The sequence below is a fragment of the Canis lupus genome, chromosome 23 (genome assembly GCF_011100685.1).
Source record: "Canis lupus familiaris isolate Mischka breed German Shepherd chromosome 23, alternate assembly UU_Cfam_GSD_1.0, whole genome shotgun sequence".
Taxonomy (NCBI): domain Eukaryota; kingdom Metazoa; phylum Chordata; class Mammalia; order Carnivora; family Canidae; genus Canis; species Canis lupus.
This window is the reverse complement of record NC_049244.1, coordinates 37,459,222-37,483,289: the sequence shown is the minus strand read 5'-3', so window position 1 is coordinate 37,483,289 and position 24,068 is coordinate 37,459,222. Positions and strand designations below refer to the sequence as shown.

The 24,068-nt window shown below is 33.1% G+C and overlaps 1 protein-coding gene across 2 annotated transcripts in view; it reads right to left on the bottom strand.

Moving 5' to 3' along the window:
• Positions 1-987: 987 nt before the first annotated feature.
• The window catches only part of SLC25A36 (solute carrier family 25 member 36), a 37,186-nt gene continuing 14,105 nt past the window's right edge, over positions 988-24,068 (bottom strand). For both annotated transcript variants that reach the window (XM_038571057.1, XM_038571058.1), the window contains exons 3-7: positions 20,747-20,824; positions 17,458-17,558; positions 9,539-9,605; positions 7,085-7,374; positions 988-4,906 (exon numbers count right to left, since the gene is read on the bottom strand). In XM_038571057.1, the coding sequence (XP_038426985.1) occupies positions 4,713-4,906; positions 7,085-7,374; positions 9,539-9,605; positions 17,458-17,558; positions 20,747-20,824 (730 nt within the window). In that variant the 3' untranslated portion in view covers positions 988-4,712. The remainder of the gene's footprint in view (positions 4,907-7,084; positions 7,375-9,538; positions 9,606-17,457; positions 17,559-20,746; positions 20,825-24,068) is intronic.

Sequence of the window (24,068 nt, the reverse complement as noted above, 5' to 3'; positions counted from 1 at the left end):
CACATCGAGCTTCCTGTAGGGAGCCTGCTTCTCCCTCTGCCTGTGTCTCTGCCTTTCTCTCTTGGTGTCTCTCATGAACAAATAAAAATCTTAAAAAAAAAAAAAAAAGCACAGCACTCCATGATTTTCAATTACTGAACTCATTCCATATATATTAAGGTAGCGAGCTCGTTTGTGCAATGCAAAAAAAAAAAAAAAATCCCTCCTCTCCCATGGCTTCTAATATTCAATAATAAACACACATACACATAATTTAAACCTAGGACACTAAGCATTAAAATATGCTTGTCATACCAACCTCAACCATTGATATATTTTGCCAATATCTTCATCTCACCATTTCAGTCTTCAGAGGAAAGCCAGCCACAAGCTTTCACTTTTTATGTTAGAGAAAAGAGATGTGACAAATTTGTCCTGGTTTCCTCACCAACAAACTAGGTGACGTTTGATGGTAGCTACAACTTGTGAAAACTTAAATAAAACTGACAAAATGTAAAATGGGTAGGTTCTATACAACACTTAAATCTGTGTCACTTGTTTCAACCTATCATACGTGGATTCATTTGGTTATTCTAAAGTTTCTAGCCCTTTAACCTTTCTGAAAGACTAAAACCAAAACTAGCAAAAAGTCATAATGTTAAAAAACCATTACAACCCAGGGAGGTATCCGAAATAACCTAATTAGGATCAAATTTCTCAGATATTCTTTGCAAATTAGATGTTTTGATACATGAAAAGAATGGTATCTAAGTATCAATAAACCTGTGGAAAATATGTCAGAACAGAAGTATCTTACTGAACTCTACAAATTAGATAATTTGACCTTTTGTTTCCTATAGATATCACCATGTCTAGCAGATCAGAGCCTGACACTTACCTTGAAAATGGCAATGCACTTTTGTTCTTCACATAATCCTAAGAAAATGTGATTACATTCTCATCAAGCCAAAATATTACAATACATTATAGGAAAAAAAACTTCCATACTTTCATAAGGATATTTTAATTTTTTAATTTTAACAATTCAAATAAAATTCAGCTAGTTAACATAAATAGAATAAATGCACATCATTTACAGCCATGTACACAAAATGCAAGAATAGCAAACCTCACAGAAATGGTCAAAAGATATCAACTCTTTTGAAGCTGATTATTTATCTATGACTAATAGATCATAATTTAATTGTTCACATATGAGGGGTACACATTCAAATGTTTAACAACATAAAAACGGAGTGAAACTAGAATTTTCAGTTTCTAAAAGGAGTAGCATAAAAAGCAGTGTATAGATTAACAAGAAATGTAAGGGGCATGATGGAGAAGAGACTTGAGTGGACAGAAAGCACATTGCATTAAATATTTTCATGTAATTAAAATTCTTTCTAATTTAAATCATTCAGAAACACCTTTATTCTTAGGAATGTTTAAGTCATGATCAGTAGACAGAAAGGCTCAACTATTATACTTATCAGCCCCAAAGTAAGGGGTCCCTACAGTACTAATAGTCTGGGCAGAAGAGCATTGTAAACAGAAGACAGGCATGAACAATGCTGAAGGAATAAAGGATAGGCTTTCTAGCACTTAAATCTTTTAAGTTCAAATCAGTATTTTTAGTGACTTACAATAAATCTAAAAATGCTGACATGTGTATACTCCAGTAAAAGAGCAAACACTCATTATTTTTAACAACCTGGTCCTAATACAGTACAATGGGCATTAGGTTTTAGGAAACAAAAGGCTAGATTAAATGACCAAACAATATTCTATTCCGGTTCCAAAGTCACAAATAAATTACTCATGAGCCCCATCTAGTAAGGTTGGTTCCATAAAATTACATACATAATGAAAATTAAGACAAACCTTTGGTGATACAGTTGTTTTTTTTTTCCTGGATTCAAAAGCACTGTATTATACTCCACAGTCCCAGGGTTGGTAATTCTCAGATTTGGACTTTGAAATTTAGAAAAACTGTCTATAAGCCACAGGTACCAAAGTTCTATCTGCTGCTCTATGAGCATACTCTTTCAGTATCTACTGCTTTAACAAGTTCAATTTCCTGTTAAGATTCTATAATAAAAGTACAGACAAATACAAAGAATGCTGCCAATCTCTATACTAGAAATAAAAAGTCATCTGATAGAAAATAGATGAAAACAATACACAGCTTTAAAAAAATTCAGTCCTTTAAGTATGCATTTTTCTTTTTAAACATTTGCATCAATTAAAAAAAAAATCTCCAAAGAAGTGTTTCAGAGACAAACTTTATATACAACTTTTATATAGCTTTCTTTTTAAAATTATCTCTGTCACACATAAAGTAAACTATGGCAGATTGTGCTCTGGGAAAAAAAAATTAAAATCAGCTTCATTGCTCCTTTCCAGTTGTTGCACAAAGAAACAAAGTCTAAGACTCTAAGATCTTTTCTTCCAGTACATAGAAAAGACTCACTTTTAAAAGCTAAATATAATGCATTAAAGGTCAACAGAAGTTTTACTTGCTAAAATACAAACAGGAGTAGAATATATGTTCATCCTTGAAGGACACTTATTATGAATTTGCTAACACTAAATAATAAGATGTTCCTTAGCTGCTGGTTTTCATATCATTCTTAATCATTTGTGGTGTACTGAGATCATTAAGATTAGGGGAATTTGTTCTACATTCGACACAACTAATGTTTATGAATCTTTGCAAGGCAAATGGCACTGTATTAGGCAGTATAAGTGGCACCTAAAAAGGCAAACACTATAGATTGAGACTTTCTCTACAGATTTAAGTTAGAAACCCCTGGATGATTTTTTTTTTTTTGGCATGTTTCTCACAATAAATGTCAAAGCTAAAATTCACCATAAAAGGTACGAATAATCCCAAAGGTAATGAAACTGAATTTGCCTTTGGTCTCCAAATAGATTGGAATATTTTTAAATTCCAATCGAAGCACCTCAAAAACATCCAGTTACTGTTGATTATAAGGAGTTAAGAAGGTGAAGGAATTTAAGAGGGCACTGTGTTTCACTGGTGACAGTGGAGAAAGCTTGCAATGACGTGCTACAATTTTCTGTGTTGGGGCATTAGGGTGTACACAGACTACATAAAACATATTATTAAAGATCTTCAAAACACCGTATCTAAAACCCGGAAAAATGTTTTGCACATAGTTTCTGCCTAATACATGACCAATGTTTAAAAAAAATAATCTTAACATGGAATTCTCTCCTACTCTCATCCCCCCTCCAAAAAAAGGCCACAAAGTGCATTCACAAAGAGTCATTCTTAAGATAAAGCCATTGCACAAAACGTACAGTTCATCTTTACTGAAATGAGTACCACACTGGAGTTTAATTGTAGATGTTTTATACACCAGTATAGCAACATCCATAAGCAAAAGTCTCTTAACAGAATTACACAGCAAACATCTTCATAAGGGCCATACAAATATACATTTAAGTATTAAAAGGTACAGTTGAACTCAACAGCAAAATGTAAAAGCTATATCCTGTTAGCACACTTAATCTGAATTAACTTGAATCTTTCTGATTTACTATTTAAGAAATCAGGATAGCATAAATTTGTCAAAAGCAGTTTGTTCATTTACAAAACTGTTAGTTAATTAGGATCACTACCTGCTCAGACAGCAGAGGGCCCCTGTTCTGTTTATACTGCCCCAGATATTTATGATGTCACCTTAAAAAAAGAAACCTATTAGGGCAAAGCTGAAAATTACCATTTTCTCTACAAAATAAATGCGATCTAACTTGATCTTCTGGAAAAAATTCAAAGGTTCAAATTCCTAATGTGAAAACAGAGAAAGATTGAGAAGCGGTGAATTTTTTCTACTTTAAGAAAATGATATTTAGGTCTGATAGATGATAACTCAAGTTCATAACTTATAAATCAACGATGAGACAACTGCATTCATTCACTTATTGTAAAGTTAGAGAAGTATGAGGATGTGCTCAAGTTATTGAAATGGCCAAGAATCAACAGTTTACTGGTTTCTTCTGTCCCAAACTATTACCATCGAGCTTGATATGTTAATGAACAATAGAAGTGTCCACATTATGCTAAACATCAAGCACCTAGTTAGCAGTGGAAACCAAAATATTTTAAAGCTAAAAATACACAAGATCTTTAGACATTATTTCATTAGTTGTCAAAACTCGTGACTATTAATGCCAAATAATTAACTTTACATTCCAGATCCTCTCAAGGAAATGGGAAAATAATACTAAAGATCTCACTTATTCTTGTTATTTTACAATTTTACAGGAATTACACAGAAGCCAGAGGTAAGATATTTATGACTGTCAATACTATCTTTGGATAGTTATAATATTTATACAATCAGGGATGGCTTTGTTTAGAAGACTGGAAAAGTGCTCATGGAATAAACACTATACTCTGACTGCCATAAATCAACAAAATGCAACTGTGTCCCGTGGACATGGTAGAGAAAATGGCAATTTGGAGGAAGGAGTGATTCTAAAGGCTTTTTTAGAGGCAGCCTAGGTTTTTTTTTTTCCCCCCACATTACTGAGAAAGACCAAGTAATGTGATTATGATTACTTTAATTCCTACAGCCGAACTTCCACTCAGGCATAGTTACATGTTCCCAAACTTTTTTCTTCTGTCCACCATGCTGGCTTTGATACTGCATGGTCCACTGTAATCTTTTGGTCTTCCCTCTTCGTAGTGTGGCAGCCTGAAGTTGCTATCCATTCAGAAGGTAGACCACCAATTCATAGGTGGCCATCATAATGGCTGTGTTTGGAATCTGTCTCACCAGATGAGTTGTTAGACCACGGTAAAGAGACCCATAACCTTCTTCTTGAACAACCAAAGACAGTGTCTGAAAAAAAGATCTGTATTTTGTTCCCTCTTCACGTAGTCTTGTTCTTACAACTTCTGTTTAGGGGGGGAAAAAGTAATTTTAAAAACATTAATGATATCTTTATATCCTCCTAATGCTGAGCACATTCCATTTATCAGTTTTTAAGTGAAAGTTTAGGATATACAAGGAGTGATTTTTAATGTGCAACTTACTGAAACTGGTCTTATTACAATACCACCAAACCTCTAAGATAGCTGGCTAAAATCACTAATAATAAATACTAATTATAAAATTTCATAGGTTCCTGAGTGGTAATAAACAGAAGTATCAGTTATATACTAGATATGGATAAAATGGAGAATACATATGATAAGAAAAAGGTGAAGGAATAGAAAAGGGAATGCAGGTGATATCAGAGATAAATACACAAAGGTACAGTGAGAAATAAACACAAAAGATCTTAAGTGGACTCCACAATGAGAACATAGAATTATCTATTTATAGTGGTCCACAGATACTAACATGAAATTTCTTGTACATGAGGCTAAAAATGTTCAAAATACTAGCCGTTAGATAAAGGCCCCATCTAGGGAGCAACTAAGCAAAAATTGTAAAATTTTAGAGCTCTCAGAGATAAAGATTATATGGTTAGTCATTATTTAAGTTTTGAAAGGTGAGGAAATCAGACTGCTGAGAGGTTTTAGTCAGTTGGGGTAGAGGCTCGGACAAGAATTCAGAGCTCTCTATTGAAAAGACTGTTTATCCAACACACTACTCCTGATGGGCCTGAGGACAATGGCCTAGAACTATTTTCACTGCAAATAATATTTGAAATCTCTTGTGTCCTATCTTAAAAACTCATGCCATTTATATATTCCACTCTAAAACACTGTTTCTTATAATGACATCATCTCTCTTGAAGCGACAGAGTGTGTACAACTCTAAAACTGTCTCTCACCCTTAGCTGGCCAAAGTTCTAGGTATCCCAAAGTAGCTGAACCTAAACTATGCTGCTGATACTGTCCTCTTCTGACTTTTCTTAAAGAAAGAAGTTAGGAACTTCCCTCAGGAAACAGAGGTAAGTTCATAGTCCAACTGGATTAGAGTTGATTTTACTCATAAATTACATTTTAGAGCAAATAATCATTTCCTCCTAGCCTGGTCGCATTTGTCTTGATACAGTTTTGATCAGAGCCTTAGCTTTAAAAGGGTGAATGTAAATGTTAATCAGTGTAACAAAAGTGAAGCATTTAGATTAAAAACCCAAAGCAGGGGTGCCTGGATGGGTCAGTGTAGCATGCAATTCTTGATTTTAAGCCCCAAGTTGGATATAGAGATTACTTAAAAAATAAAATCTTAAAAAAAAAACAAAAAAAAACCAAGGTTACACTTAGAACAAAATTATTAAAAAACCTTAGCATCTTACAAATTTTTAAGTGATTTTATTATTAATTAATCAAACTGGTTTATACTATAATAGGCTGGCCTTTGGTATTACAGACTCCATTTCAAATCTGTGCTCCTCCACTGAGGTAAACTATGTGATCTGAGTAAGCTATGTGACCCCTTCAGCAACTCAATCCTAACATTTCTTGTTTCCCATTTGGAAATGAAGACAAATTCTGGTTATGTTCTAGTATCCTTAGACTTAAATAGAGAATGTAAGTATTCAGTAGGAATTTTTTGTAGATTGGCAATATTATATATAAAGTATCTAGTACACTATCTACAACCCTACTTTTTTTTTTTTTATAACTTGCCCAAACATCACCTGTCTAGAATCTGACTCTGGGCTATGTGACTGTCCAGAATCCATGCTAAATCTCTATCATACTACTATAATATATACTGACTGATTAAAACAGTTACTTATACACTGTTATGATGAACTCCTAAGAACTATATTTTGTTTTACTGGAATTCGATAAATTTTTTTTTTTTAGATTTTATTTTTTTTTTATTTTTTATTTTTTTTTTATTTTTTAAAGATTTATTTATTCATGACAGACACAGAGAGAGGCAGAGACACAGGCAGAGGGAGAAGCAGGCTCCATGCAGGGAGCCTGATGTGGGACTCGATCCCAGGTCTCCAGGATCACACCCCGGGCTGAAGGCAGCACTAAACCACTGGGCCACTGGGGCTGCCCAGAATTCGATAAAATTATAAATGTTCTAATAAGTGGACTTTTGGCTGACATGGGAAAATATTTCTAAATTAATAGAATTTCTCATACAAACTCAACTCCTCTTACCATGTGGATATGCTATAGTCGTGGCACAAGTTTTTGAGGTGGCAGCAGCTAGCATCATTCCCACAAAATCTGATGCTTCTTTTACAGACTCTTCATCATTTTCCATTGTAGAAGCAATCTTATATTCCAGTAATTTTTGCTTAATACTTTCATAAATAACAAAATGGATAACGGTCTCTGATATGCCAGCATATGAAGCAGACATGCCCCTATAAAATCCTCTAAGTCCATCTGTCTGATACACTTTACGAATACATTCAAAAGCACCCATTCGCTTTTCTCCACGGTTCCTAAAGAGCAAAAAAGAAAAATCTTATTTACAAAGTAGTCAAGGTTTTTAAACAAAGTAAATAAAATACAGTAAAATATGCCACTCTAAATATAGAATGATCCTCTTTAACTCATGAAGAAGTAAAACCAGAGTTTTAAAACATTCATTTTAGATTTCCTATTCTTTTGTCCCAAGTTTGTCATATTAGATGGGTAACATGTAAGTAGTTTATTCTACTAATGCAAAATACACTACATTAAATCTTCAGTTTCATGTCCTCATTGAAGTTTGTATTGTAGGGATAAGAAATAAAATCCTTTAGTCCAAATACATTGTGACTACAGCTCAAGATAAAAACAAACTCTCATTACATTAAATCACTGAATCCAGTTCTAAGTTGAGCTTTCTTTTGCACTTAATAAAAAAGTGATTGAGACACCAAAGATGTACATCACAAAACAAGGAGAACAATTAATCTAATATTTGTAGATTTTAGGGATTCTTCCAAACCCACTCAGTTCTTTCCAAAAAAATGTGTGAATTTAAGTCAAATTTCCTATGATCCTTTAAAGGCAACGGTCTTATCTTTCATGTCAGTATCATGGTGAACAGTGAATGAGGACCCCTATACTTACCAAGTATTTATTGAGCATTGTGCCCAGTAAAACTTCCTTAGTGCTACTTAAGGACAGTGTATCTACTCTTACTTATACAAATACATATTTTTGAGTTTGTAAAAATATGACCTTACACTGTGATGCTCCCAATAAATGCTACCTACAGAGAAAGAAATAAAAATTGTATCTATTTATAAATTATATACAACCTGTTTCTGACATAACAAAATAAAAACACAATTAAGACACCCACTTGATAACCTACAAATTCCTCCAGTTATATGAACTAATTACTGTCCTCAATTAACAACACTGAATACTTTCTTCGTTGAATGATCCATGCAACCAACTGTAATCAATCAGTTTCTGCCATCAGAGACTTCCTCATTAGAAGTTAAAATACTACTAGTCCCAAAGGTTAATATGCAAACATATCAGCCCTGTTCTTGATTTCATGGTTATAAATTGGCATCTTTAAACCAACCTTTCACTATTACCCAACCCTATCTCATTCCCCACCACTCCCAAGCCTAAGAACTTGTGATGGCTTGTGTTATAATTTTAAGTGAAAAAATAATAGTTTTAAGCCATACTTTTCTCAGGACTTCCACCCCCTACCCCCACAGATCCACCCCACAACATACTAAAGCATACTCCTGGTATTTTATTTTATTTTATTTTATTTTATTTATTTTATTTTATTATTTTATTTTATTTTATTTTATTTATTTTATTTTATTATTTTATTTTATTTCCTTCCTTCCTTCCTTCCTTCCTTCCTTCCTTCCTTTTTCTCTCTTTCTCTCTCTTTTTTTTTTTTTTTTTTAAGATTTTATTTGTTCATGAGAGACACGGAGAGAGAGAGAGAGAGAGAGAGAGGCAGAGACACAGGCAGAGGGAGAAGCAGGCTCCACGCAAGGAGCCCGACATGGGACCCGAACTCGGGTCTCCAGGATCACGCCCTGGGCTGAAGGCGGCGCTAAACCGCTGAGCCACCGGGGCTGCCCATCCTTCAAGATCTAGGCTAGACTAGTTGACCATGTGTATTGTTCAACTGCCGGGAGGCCAGTCATAATCATTCATATAGTGAAATTATCACTGTTTGGGCTAGGCTAATATATATATTCTTTTTCTTTTCTTTAAAAACACAACACAGGGACGGCTGGGTGGCTCAGTGGTTGAGTGTCTGCCCTCGACTCAGGATGTGATCCAGGAGTTACGGGATTGAGTCCCACATCAGGCTCCTGCATGGAGTTTGCTTCTCCTCCCTCTGCCTATGTCTCTGCCTCTCTCTGTGTCTGTCATGAATAAATAAAATATTAAAAAATAAAAATAAAAACACAACACATACTTTCTTCCCTAGAAATTTTCATATTGCCAACCATTATATCACTTTTGCTTTTGATGGGAGACTCAAGTTTCAAAAACCAAACCAAAAAAGACAAATTCAGCAGCAAGAGGGGAAAAACATGGCTAGATACATGGCACTGATATCTCACAGTTATAAATTTACAGGAAAAAATTAGTTGAAACCAATTTTAATTATGTTTTAAGGAATTCACATACCTTGCATCAAGCTGTAACCGAGTCTTTATAAGCCAAATGGGGTTGGTCGCTGTGATTGCAGTAAAACCTAAACAAACATGTTTAAAATGAACTCTGGTAAAAATGAAGAACACACTATTAACTCTAAGGTTTTAAAAATCACATAAATCTATATTAAAGAAAATGCATATAAATATTTAAACTATTAATTGATGTATGCTATACAATTTTACAAACACATACGACCATGAACATTTGTAGTTTATTTCCAATCTACATTCTCAAATTTTGACCATAACTAAAAAATTTTAAGAACAAAATCTGATTATATATAAATTCCTCTCTCAACATATTCAGAATATTCTCTGGGGTGCTCTTTATACTCTAAGCTAAATTTAGAAACCCATTTCTACAGACAAATATATAGAAATTTTGTGTATTCTAGGGTTTTTTAGCATGCAAACTCTAAAACAGCTACTTGAGGTCCAAATCCCTATGTTCAAAGTGTATTTTACCTAAAGGTCAACATACTATACTTGATCTTAAGTTGGCTGTATAACAGAAAGGATTGCTGTTTGCCTTTATGAATGCTTCACATAAACATATACTTACTAATACTGTTAAAATAATAGTATCACAGAAGTCAGGTTTCTGTTAGGGTTAATAGGACAGATCTGTTTTTCACCCACTTAAACACATACAAAAACTCAAATGTTTGAAAAATTACAAATTGGAACTTCCCTCTCACTTTTATAGACACTGAAGAGAGAAACTCAGAGTAGAAGGTAGTTCTAGTTTACTTTAAAACTTAAGTACTATGTACTATCACTGCAGAAGGGTGGTCTCATAAAATGGCTCATTCTAATTAGTAAATTAAGATCTCTGGAGCAGTGTTTCTAGACTAGTATGGATCTTTTACTTGCTGTCTTCCTACTGTTCTGGAAAAATAGCACATGAAATGCAATCTTGATAACGGGAACTTATGAAGATTGCTTCATCTATACAAAACAGGGTTTTAATATACTGCTTGTGGACATTTAAGATCACTACACAAACTTCACAAAACTACTTACATCAAACTATATTTATTCAATTGGCCTTTAAATTCAGTGAAAACTTACATGCAGAAATGTCTAAGGATCTTAACTGATTTAATACTTTCTATCAAATAATAGGCAGGTGAAGCACATTGTTTTTAGAAAGATGGAATATAACCAGCACATTTAATATGAATTAAGTTCTTTCAGGAAGAAAAATGCTATGGTGCACTTAAAAAATAATTTGTTTTTTAAGTTAACATACAGTGCAGAACCAATCATAAACCTTTCTTGGCTTTCAACGTTATTATGCGTGTATCTAAAATGCAAAATAATTTTATCAAATTGTTTACAAAGTAGAATTTAGTCTCATAGGTTCTTTTTCCTTCTGTAATGTCAGATAATTAGCTAATTCAAATTTTATTCCCTTAATCCACTGTTTTAACACTGCAGAAATAGCCAGATGTCTCACAAAGGGAGGCTTAAACTGAATCTATTTATAAAACATGATAGATGGAATAAAAATTTGGTTTGGTAACTCCTTTTACTATTTTGTAATAGTTCTATAGTTTCCATTTCTCTCAAATGCTTTTAATACTATATACATATGTATAAAACTAGTATGGGACCAACAATTTTGTATGCACCAGTATTAAAATAATAAAAATTTAGTGTTGGACAGATTATCAGGAACATTTTTAAAGAAGAGTTTCTCTTCATTATAAATTCTTAGTAAAAGGAAAAGAGAAGAAAAATGTGAAACTGTTAGATCCATTTAAATATTTTACTTGGAAAAGATTTTTCCTGCCTTACCTGGCCTAAATGAGATAAAGCTAAAAAAATTTTTTTTTCTTGACCTTCCTTCATTTTCCTAAGTAGAAAACTCAAATACATTCAAATTATGTTTTAAAGCAAATATGCACCAGACATCAGTAATCTGGCCATACTTCTAATTAGATTAATTCTTTGTTTTTAAACTTAAATATTTGTATTAGCTAAATGTCTATATGGCAATACTAGGGGGTTTATTAGGGAAAGGGTGCTAAGCAGCACAAGGCAACAAAATACTCTCCATTATTCACAATGGTTTTTTATTAATTATCTTGTGGAAATTAAGAAAAAAAAATGCTTTTCATTAAATTGGAAAGCCTAAAACTGGGAATCCTTACACCAAACTTAAAAAAAAAAAAAAGCCTATCTAGGTAAAAATGTCAATCTTTCATACTTTATTTGAAAAAAGCATCAGTTTTTTTTTAAATAGAGAAGTTCTATTTCTAACAATAAAAACTTAGTATCCAAGCTTAATGCTCTTCCAAGTCACAAAATTCCTCAATTAAGGGCTGAAAAAGACTCCATATATGTAAACTTTAAAATATTGCAATAAATATTTATAAATATTACTAGAAATGAATTTTCCAAATATCCATGAATAAAATTTTAAATTATTCTCTGTACATATTAATGAACAATGACAGGACGCAAACAACAGGTATTTCTCACTTAACTAAAATTCATTTCCAAATACAAACTAATCTAGTGAACAGGATATATTAAAATTCAGGTAAGTGAGAGTGTTGTCATCTTATCCCTCTATAACTAACTGCTACTATTAATAACTTGTGCCTTCTAGAGTTGTTCTGGGTCAACTCTTCCAATAATAAGCTAGCTCTTAATAAAGACACTAGACTAGATGTCAGCAAACCATTATATTAGATTCTAGGCATGACCTGCAGGTTTTTAGCTATTGGTCTTTACCAGTTAAAACTCTGGTCCTAGAATTTTATGCTATTATGTTCTTTTTTTTTTTTTTTTTTTGCTATTATGTTCTTTTAACCACAGACACTCTAATAAACTAACCAGACACTATTAAGCTAATTAAATTTATAAAAATATAGTCTATTATTAATTCAATAAATGAAACAAGTGCAAAAAAGCAAAAACTTACCACTGAATTATATATGGAAAGGCAATTTGAAGTTGGCCAATAGCCAAAGCTAAATGGATCTTCCTACTTCTAAGACAAACATATACGAAGATACTGGCAATGGTTCCCCTGAAGTTTAGAAATTTACTTATTTTTATTTTGGCATTTAAATTTTGTGAAATTTTGAATGCTAGTTCATATTAGTATTCTGAGCAGCCTGTTAAACATTAAAACTGACTTAGAGGCATATGAAGGATCTCTCTATAGGTTAAGAAGAATTACTATTGCTCCAGTCAGTTAAAGCAAAGTGGCAGATAGCAGCCATACTGTTAGCAGTGAGGTTAGAATTTTACTAGAAATTTTTTTTTAAAACTTTCAAAATGCAGCTTTTAAAGTTTTGCTTCATCTAAGATTCCATCTGATAATGTAACCAGATTAACACAAATCCTGCTTATAAGGAAACTTGCTGAAAATGTCTATTTCATTAAGTGAGTGATACCTGTCGTATTGCATTTTCAGTACTTTTTATTTCATCAAGTTCTGTTAAGAACAAAGCCCACCTAACCTCCTAAGAGAAATACATTAAAACTAAAAACTAATAAATAAATAAATAAATAAACTAAAACAGCTTATATCCCATATATTCTTATCCTGCATTTATTAGAAAGTAATGGTAGGTGTTAAGATCAATGTTTTTCCAAGAAAGTAGAAAGCTAAGAATCAACAGACAAGAGAATGGAAAGTACTGTATTAGACTTTTAAAATATGTTATGCTAAGCAAAAAGAACTACTATTTTCCCTAAAAGCTGTAGGATGATATGATACCATTTATACTATGTATATCTTAAATATTGTCATCAAATTCTTTCGAGGTCAAGGCTATTATGGCCAAGCTGAAGACCCCAGGCTTTTATTACACAATGACTGAAAAGTTACCCCATTCTTCCTTCTAGAAGGAATATTCTAAAGGGATTAGAATTAAAAGTTTTATAAAATACTCAGAACGCACACACATTCAGGAAATCAAAGTTCATTTCCCGCTTTCTATTACTTCCACAGCTATTATAAATTCCCAGGGTGTGTTTCTTATAACTAGAGGCTGCAAGAGATGCTCAGATCAGTACTCACGAGGTTTAAGTTAGTCCATATTTCTACAGGAAGTGACCTGCGGATGGGGAGCATGAGATGACACGATCTCACTCTTTTCTCGGGAGAAATGTACAGTAAATGCCTAAAATAGACACAGGCTTTTCTGTATCATAACAACAAGCAGTGACCTCATCAGAAACATGTGTACAAAATGAATCCCATTGGAAGGATTTCAGAAATATTTACTGTGAGATCTACCTTTTTTGAAAATTTTAAGTTTAAAAACAAAAAGGAATATCAGAATGGGTGATAATGTTTTTTTTTTTTTAAATGCACCGAGTACTGAAATTTCTGCCATCTGCAGCAGTTTCAGAGTCCAATACTTACCTAAAAGACGAATTTTGCCTTAAAGAAAAAAAAATGCTAACCTTGTCAATGGGGAATCTAAGAAAATATTTAGAAGGGATTATCATATCCCATTTTCCTAATCATTATGATCTACCATGATCAGAGGTGAAATCAAATTTTCTATACTCTATCAGCTTATTTGGTAAATCTGTTTTGTCTTAGTAAATCTTAAAAAAAAAAAAAAACAGAATATTTGAGTAACATTTTGTAATTATTTATAATTGTTTTAAATAAAATATATGTTGCTACAATAGTACCTTTCACCTTTGCACTATGGCCAATAATATTGCACATCCATTTTTATGGAGTATTTTGATTATTTTGTATTTAATTTCTTGTGTTCTACAAAACAAAAAACAGGAAGAATGTTTACATACAAACACACAAAACATCAGTCCAGCCATCCATTTGGCTGAATACACTGCCATGGACAAATAAAATATCAAAAAATATATTTTATATAGGCAAGAATAAACTTTCTCTTTAACGAGTAAAAACTTAACCTTTAGTAATAAACTTTAAGTCAAATAGAAAAATGTATCCTGAATTACTGTATTACTGAAAAGTAACAGTGAATGCCATAAGCAAATAAAACCCGCCAGGTATGTAGTAAATGTTAAATGATTACATTATTGGTATTTTAAAAATTAAGCAATAACTATCTGAATATATAATCTAATAAAAATCAGAATTCTTTTCATTTAAATCTATAATGTTGTATAAAAGTCTATATATTCTAGATAAAAACTTTTGAAAACTGGGAATTACTATAAAGAAACCATACTATTTTTTTGTATACACACTTGTATACAAAAAAATAGGTATATAGAGAGGGATATCCAAGTTCATTTAAACCAAAACATACAAAACATACAAATACCCTCAACAAACAAATACTCTCAGTCTAACAAAGGTTACATGTAGGGAAGGAAAAAGAAAAAAAAGCAGGTAAAACAGAGTCAACATTACTTAATTTTTATTAAATAGTCTTATAACTGGAAATAATTTTTCCTCTAAATTTAGGTTTATAAATTCTTATAGTATTGCCCTAAGACACTACAACAAACCAAAATAAGATCCACTTTAAATAAACTGTCATTCTGAGAAAAAAGTTTTACTACCTAAACACTTGAGTTCATATAGATAAAATGCAAAATCAACTGGCTACTTGGAATAAAAATTACGTACAAGATCTGTTAGTACTTAATGTGTTGTCTGAGGTGGCAAAATCTTGCAGGCAGTATCATTAAACAGTCTATTTCACTGTACTTTTTGATACTAAAGTGACAAGGTTAGCATTTTTTTAATAGCCCGTTAAAAGATGATTTTTCACATGACTCCCTCTAAGAACTTTGCACCCCCAATTCATATTTAGAAGACTTCTAAAAATGATCCTGAAGAAAATCCAGAACAATCCGGTCTAGATTATTTCAAGAATGAAGGGGGGCAAAAGGCTACCTTCATGACTTTGCATGGGATCATTCAGTTTTAACCAACCATGTAGTTATGTATAAAAACTGCAAAGCTAAGTGTTAATGCTCATGAATAGTGCAAGAAAGCTCTGAAAGCATAATTCTTAGAAAAATGTAACTGTAAACAAATGGAAGAAGTATTTTCAAATTACATAATAAGTATATAGTGCAATAATCTCTGAACAATGATAAGACCATCAATTTACAAAAATTCAAGGAATTCAAGTTGGAAAATAGTATCAACGTATAGATAAAAACAGAGTTGACATTTGTACACATTTGAGAAAAAAGCTTAAAATGACAATTCCACTGAAATTCTCTGCAACATGATACATAAATAGTAATAAACTCCGATGAGATATTCTAATGAAAAAAGATGTTCCATTGGGAATTAAGATATTCTAAAACCCTAAATTTGCATTACTGAATATCTATCAACTATCCTTAACTAAAAATGACTGCTCATCTACTTTCTTGACTTCAAGTCTTCCAAAATAAAAAAAAGAAAGCTTAACATTTCTTTAATAATTTTCTGGGGTTAAAAAACAAAATAAACACGGGTAATCCAGAAATATATTCTTAAAGATCCCAATATAGCAGTTATATAGTTTGGAATTGGCCACTAATTTTTACCTTATACCCACTCAAATTTGTAGAGGAAAAATCATCCGTACTCAATGTCTAAAAAAAGTATTATTTAAAAAAAAATTCTAGTTGTAATTAGATAATCTCTACAGTACGAAAGAACTAAATCTCAAAATCCAAATCTTTGTAGAGCCACCTATATTCCAAAGATAAGGTAAGAGAAGCTCGCATGAATTACCTAACTTGCCCAAGATCTTTCCTCATGGGTACATAACAGTATTTCACCACCTTGACTCTAAGGTTTTTACCTTTTATCTTTAAAACTTCAATGAGTCAGTCAACAGTTACCAAACATAAAAACCCTTGAAAATAATTTGTGAGGTATATTGTAGATTATACAGCTATTGACCTTTCAGAAATTAGTTATTTCCAACTTACACTTAGTTCGTTAAAGTATGTGGTTCAAATTGATCCAATTTATTTCTAAACAGAAAATGGTTAACAGTTTAAGGCACTCATTATTAAACATGTAATTGACAATTTATTGCTCAACAGTTGATGAAAGTAGTAATAATTTGCTTTATAGTCATAGCATAATTTGCAAATGTGAGGTATGGTCAAATATACAACACATCTCAGAAAACTGTAGAGAATGAACCAAAGGTCATGGCTTTGTCTAACACGCATTGCAACAAATGATTCCAGAACCAGACTGGTCAAATCAATTCCTAGTTTATCTTTAAGGCAGTACAAAGGCCCAGAACTAGTTGCTTTAATTCAGAATCATATATGCTCAACAATGATGACAGAAGAGTCCTTGGAAAACATTTCTATAGCAAGCATGTACACATAGCCAGTGCCTAAATTTCAAGTACTATCTAATTGATTTATATGGAATCTAAACATATTTTTCAAAAATACATACATTACAGTAACTCTCAGTTATCAATAATACATCACAAAAATTTCAGCATTTGAGCACAGGACAAAATGAATACTTTACCAAGAACTGCCGGCACATTTCAGACAGAAGCCAAAACATGCAGCAAAAAGGGAAAAGGCACTAACAGAAATTGAGGAGAGAAGAGTAAATTACAGCTCCATAACTTATTTATAGAGTAATTATGGTTGGATTCTTTAAACTGTTAAAAGTGACCACTGACTATTCAGTGGACTACACAAGACAATGTAAATATTTTATTACCTGTATGCTATCACAAACCCTTGATTATAAAAATGCCAACTGATAACAGATTTTAAGTATATCTCCTGATCAAATTTACTGCATACTAATAAATATAAGAATGATTGTTGATGCTAATCAATGAAAAGCACATTAATGGACTTAACTGCATATTGTAAAATCATAACTTAAGCTTCTCAGTTTTGGAAAATGCTTTGCTTTTTAATATTATATATTCATACCTGCCATTGCAGCTGAAATCATGTGTACCTGGGTAGAGTCCGGATCAAATATACCATTCAACTTTTCCTTGCAGTTTGAATAAGCAGCAAAGTATATTGCTCTAAAATAAAGATTTAAATTTTATCAATAAGCATGTTGCATAATTCATAAGATTTAAACAAGTAAATTATCCTTATAATTTTTTTTTTTTAAATTTTTATTCCCTGGTTTTCTTTTTTTTTTTTTAATTTTTATTTATTTATGATAGTCACACAGAGAGAGAGAGAGAGAGAGAGAGGCAGAGACATAGGCAGAGGGAGAAGCAGGCTCCATGCACCGAGAGCCCGACGTGGGATTGGATCCCGGGTCTCCAGGATCGCGCCCTGGGCCAAAGGCAGGCGCCAAACCGCTGCGCCACCCAGGGATCCCTTAGAGAAATCTAAAAGCAAACTCTTAGCGACATTCTCATGTAACATAAGGTTAATTTACATTATTTCTTCCATGAAGATTCTGAAATATGTTTTGCATTGACTCATTAAAAGACAAACTTCAGCGTACAGTTCCTCAAGTGTAAAACAACCTCCAACAACAACAAAAAACCCACCTACCACCCTAACTCAATACTTTTAATTCACCAATTAAAACAAAAAGTATGTGTAAGATTTTGATGCTTGAAAACATATGAATAAGGCTGGAAGGCTTATGTAATGGTAAGGTTAAATTAAACATACTTGAGTAAATATGGTACAAGCATTTAAAAAATGGTTAAATATATGATTAGTTATTAATATAAAAACATTAATGTTAATATATAATATGTATATTACATATAAAATACATATAAAACATACTTTTTTTTTTTAAGTGGGGAGAGAGTGGTAGAACTGACCCAATTAATCAAAGTATGCTAAACAAATCTGAGATACTATAACTGTATTATACATGGAGTGGTTCACAGTATCCTGAACAGACAAAATAACTCCAAAAGAAATCAGCCCCATCAGGTCATGTCTTCTATTTTTGTAAATGTTCCACTAAATCTGTAAATATTTCCCCTTCTTAACTTGTTGACTATGATTTCATGCATCCCAATCACCTCCTCATTGTTCAGCCTTCCAGGCTTTGTATTATTTGCTTGCTATATCAAATCCTGTTATTTCCCAGCAACCTTAGTTATCTGTGCATTAAGGAATATAACAGGCAAACAAGTAAAATAAGGATATAGTTTCACTGTTGTGCCTTTTTTAATGTGCTGAAGAAAAATGGCAAGTTAATATAATTCAAAATAAACATTCTACTTTATGAGCAAGAAAAACAGAATACATTTAATGATGACATATCGTGAGGAGGAATAAACAGTGCAATCCTAGAAATAAGAAAGACCTTTCAAAGAGAAGATAGGAAAGGAATATATATAGGTAATTCACAGAAGAGATCTATAAATGGCAAATCATTACATGAAGGAGGGTGTAGCTGCACCCAAAATTAAACAAATGTATACTAACAGTGAAAATTGAGGCACCTGAGTGGCTCAGTCGGTTAAGTGTCTGCCTTCGGGTCAGGCTGTGATCTTGGGTCCTGGGGTTGAGCCCTGCACCTAGGCTCCCTGCTCAGCAGGGAGTAGGCTTCTCCCTCTCCTTCTGACCCTGCCCCTTACCCCACTCTTGCTCATTCTCTAACAAATAAATAAAATCTTTAAAAAAAAAAAAATACAACTCACAGTGAAAATCATGTTTTAGTCTATTTGGCAAGTATTAAAAGACATGAATAGTAACCAACATGAGTAGTATGTAGATAAAAAGGAACTAATTCACCACTTGAGAATAAAAATACAGGATGCCTTTTCAGGAAAAAAAAGGCAACAGAACAATATTCATTAATTTCATATGTATATATAGTCTTTTTTACAGATTCAATTCTATTATAAGTAACTATTCTAAAGAAATGCACTTGCTTAAGTACTCAAAGATAAAAGTATAACTGTTCACAAAACTACTGTTTTCAACAGACAAAATGTAAAAATAAATCTAAAGGTTTATCACTAAGGAAATGCTTTTATGATAGAATAGTCTTACTATATGATTAAAAAAAACCCTACATATTTTGATGGAAAAGGCTCCAAGACAAATTTGGTGAAATATTTTAATATGATTAAATTAATGTAATGATAAGAAGTGTACATATTATGCATTTTACATACATAAGCCAAAAAATTACATAAGATTATATACACCAAACTGTTTTATTAGTGACAATTATCTGTGCAGAGAAGAATATCTAGTGCCTGTGTGAAGGCATATGTGAGCTGATGTGTTTAAGATGGAATGTCAACCTTTATGCTATATGTTTTATTTAGTTTCTACAGTAAGAATAAATTTTTTAAAGTCTGTTTGTTTCTTTCTTTCTTTCTTATCTGTGTGCATGTGCATGAGCACACAAGTGGGGGAGGAGGAGGGAAAAAGAATCTGGAGCAGACTCCAAGCTGAGCAGGGAACCCTAGGCCAGGCTCCATCTCATGACCCTGATATGACCTGAGCTGAAACCAAGAGGCTGATGCTTAACCAACTGAGCCACCCAGGTATCCCAAGACAATTTTTTAAAAAAGAGATTTTATTTATTAGAGAGAGAGAGAGATAGAGAGAAAGGCAGAGGGAGAAGCAGGTTCCATGCAGGGAACCCGACATGGGACTCGATTCCGGGTCTCCAGGATAACGCCCTGGGCTCAAGGCAGTGCTAAACCGCTAAGCCACCAGGGCTGCCCAAGACAATTTTTTTTTTTTTTTTTTAAGAAAAAAGAGCCCAAAGAAAGTTGAAACCCAATAAATAATGAGACATGTATCTAGTACATGGGATACAGAGAGCCATTTTCATTCTGAATGGGAACTCTACTGTATTTTATTATGGAAGAAGTAAATCTAAGGTAAAAAGGTATGAGAGAAAAATGATAAAAATGTACTAAAGCCTTTTTGGCTTTTTAAATAGGGAATGAAATTATTCTGTTTAGCTTGTCCTGTTAGCCAAAAAATAGTGTTATTCTAGAGATCTAGATATTCCTCCTTCTTGCTGCTGGTTCTTTGCCTTCTGAACTTGGTACAAAAACTGCTTCACAATGATTTCACTAAGAGGTCCTTTGCACCTCTGCACAGGGCAAACTGTTCATCCTTGTAAATGGTTATTGATACCTGTTTTTTATACCATGGTGGCTTTATCCTTACCACCTTGACTTCTCTTCAGCATCTTCCATCATTAAGCTTGAAACAAGAAAGACTGCCACAATTTTGCTTAATTTAAAAAAAAAGTTCTTTTTACCTGGAAGGGGCCACCCCCACTAAATTGGGACCTAATCCTCTGAACAAGGAACGAGGCCCTTCTTTTTCCAAGATCACTCTGAAAGAGAAAAATATTATTTAGAAAGGCATGTCCTTCAAAGTTTAGTACTTTATTATTTATTTTTAGTACTTTATTTGTATAGCAAACTTAGACTTTTAAACCCACTTGTTTCTACTGTAATGTTGTGCTGCTCTGATCAGTTTTTCTTAGTTACAAAAATCTGTTTTTCTTGACATAGATAGCATAAATTAATCTTAAATGATAAAAAGTATTTCAGTCAGGTTCTAAGAAAAGTTTTAAAGACTACAGTATAATTTCCACATTTTCATATGATCATGCTACTCTTATCTTCAATGTCCTCCATTTTACAATCTTAACCAGCAAATTCAACTGTCAATTAGAAAAATAGTTCTCTGTCTAATATTTGAGGTCCTTTCCTGATATCAGACAACTCTCTCAGTAATGCAGCATTATCTCATTCAACCATTCCAGTGAAATGCTGTCAAAATTTGACACCCTAACCTCCTTAGGGTACTAAAAGGGTTAGTCTGTTACCATTTCTCCTATTCAGTTAACATTTAGATAGCGAATTCTTACTGTCTAAAAATCAAGTAAAGAGATAGAAAAAAGGTGAGGCACCTGCCACTGAGAAATTTGATGTCCAGTTGAGGAAAAAAGAATTATATTGAAACAGATATTCAACAGACTATACTAATAAGCAAATACTATACAAGCTAGATATACACCCAGCAGAGAAAGGAAGAGCATGTCTAAGTCATGGAAGGCTTTCTAAGAGTGAGTTATTAAGTTTGGAGGTGAGAAGTAACAAACTAGAAAAAAGTATTTTAACTTAGAGTTAACAGGCTAGGGCAGTGGTTCTCAACCACTTAAATACCTAAGAATGATTTCTAAAAGACAGTTGAGTTTATATAATGGTTAAATAAGTGCCTGAGATACGGGGCCAGACTTCTTAATATGAAGACCAATTTTGGCAAATGACTAGTTATAAGAATATAAAGTAATAACTTTTCTCTTATCCTTATTTTCATCAGCAGTAAACAGAGAAAAACTGTACTCTCTTTTTGGGTTGCTGTGAAGAATAAATAAATTAATATATAAAGAACTTAAAAGAGCACCTGGCTCCCAGTAAGTACTTGATAAATCTTATTACTGATGGAGCATTTGTCTAAAATGCAAATTTCTCTGATCTCACCCTCCAAGTATTCTGATTCAATAGGTATAGGACAATGCTCAGTAATCTATATTTTTCCACGCTTCTAGATGACTGACACCGGTGATACAGAACCACTTCTGATAAAACTAGATTAGACAGAAGCTGAATTCAAAATATAGAGCACATTTTGAAGATTCAGTGTTTATTAGCCTTTTCTGTATCGTAAATCCCTTTGAGGAATTAAGAAAGGCAAATGTTTTTAAAAAATTGTTGGGATGCCTGGATGGCTCAGTTGATTGTCTGACTCTTGGTTTTAGCTTGGGTTGTGGTCTCAGGGTTGTAGAATTGGGCCATGTTGGTCTCTATGCTCTGCAGGGAATTTGCTTGAGATTCTCTCCCTCTCCCTCTGCCCCCCTGCTTGCTTACATGCTCGCTCTCTCTCAAATAAATAAAATCTTAAAAAAAAAAAAATTCTCAACATGAGACACAGAGAGAGAGAGAGAGAGAGAAAGAGGCAGAGACACAGGCAGAGAGAGAGAAGCAGGCTCCATGCAGGGAGCCCAATGTGGGAGTCGATCCCGGGAATCCAGGATCACCCCCTGGGCCGAAGGCAGACGCTTAACTGCTTGAGCCACCCAGGTGTACCAAATAAATAAAATCTTTTTAAAAATACACATTGAAATAAATAAATAATAAATAAATAAATAAATACACATTGTAAACACTCACAATTTTGCATACAATTTCATGTAATTTATAGCCCTCTTGAAGTTATCCATGAGCCACCTAGGAAACTAAGAGCCCGAGGTGGGGGTTCCTAAAGTTCCTGGCTAAGTCATGAAATAACCTCACTCACGAGAATGGTTATAATAAAAAAGTCAGACATAGTAAAACAAGGGCTGGTGGGAATGCCTGGGTGGCTCAGTCTTTAAGTGTCCAACTGCTGATCTCAGTTCAGGTCTTGATCTCAGCTTTGTGTTAGCTCTGCACTGGGCTGCATGCTGGGCATGAAGCATATTTAAAACCAAAAAACAGGAGTTGGTGAGGTTGTCCAAATTGAAAATTTCATTCATTGGTGGTGGGAATGTAAAATGATGCAGCCACTTTGGAAAATAGTTCCAAAATATTTGGTTCCTCAAAATATTAAACATAAGGCTACCATATGATCCAGCAATTCTACTCCTAGCATATCCCCACAAAATGAAAACATGTATCTCTATAATTGCATCATTCATAATACTCCAACAAAAGTGGAAACAAACCAATGCCTATCAACTGATAAGTAGATAGCAAAATGTGGTGTATATCCACATAATGGAATATCTAACAATAAAGATACTTGTTATAATATGGATGAGCCTTGAAAACATTATGTTAAGTGAAAGAAACCAGTCACAAAATATTGTGTATTATTTAGTTCCATTTATATAAAATGTCTAGAATAAGCATATCCATAGTGATAGTCTATAAACTGTCTGGATAGCTCAGTCATGATTCTGGGGTCCTAAGATTGAACCCCGTGTCTGGCTCTTTGCTGAGTCAGGAGTCTGCTTCTCCCCTTTACTCTCCCTCTGTGCTCTCCCTCACTCTCTCTCTTAAATAAATAAATAAATAAAATCTTTAAAAAAATCTATAGTGACAGAAAGCAGATTAGTAGTTGGCTAGGGGATAGGAGGAGAGAGAATGGAGAAAATGAGAAGTGACTGCTAACAGATAAAGATTTTTTTTCATGATGATGATGAAAATGTTCGAAATTTAGAAGGTAATAATAGCTACACAACTCTATAGATATACTAAATACAATCAAATTGTACACTTTACATGGGTTAATTTTATGGTATGTGAATTGTACTTCAAATAAAGATGTTAGGGGAAAAAAAGGAACCATGAAACAGATTGCTTGGGACAGAGACCCTGAGTAGGGAAACAATGGGAATGAGAGTAAAGAGAAGTTAAGGCAGAGAATGAAAACTTAGAAGTCTCCTATACACTGATTATAGGTGAAACATGTTAAATGGACTTTATAAGAGGGTCTGAAAAACTGAGAAATTAAAAGAGCTGATAGGGATTCCTAATACTGCTGAGAAAAATCAGAGGAGGCAAAACCAGTGAAGAATAGAATTAAAA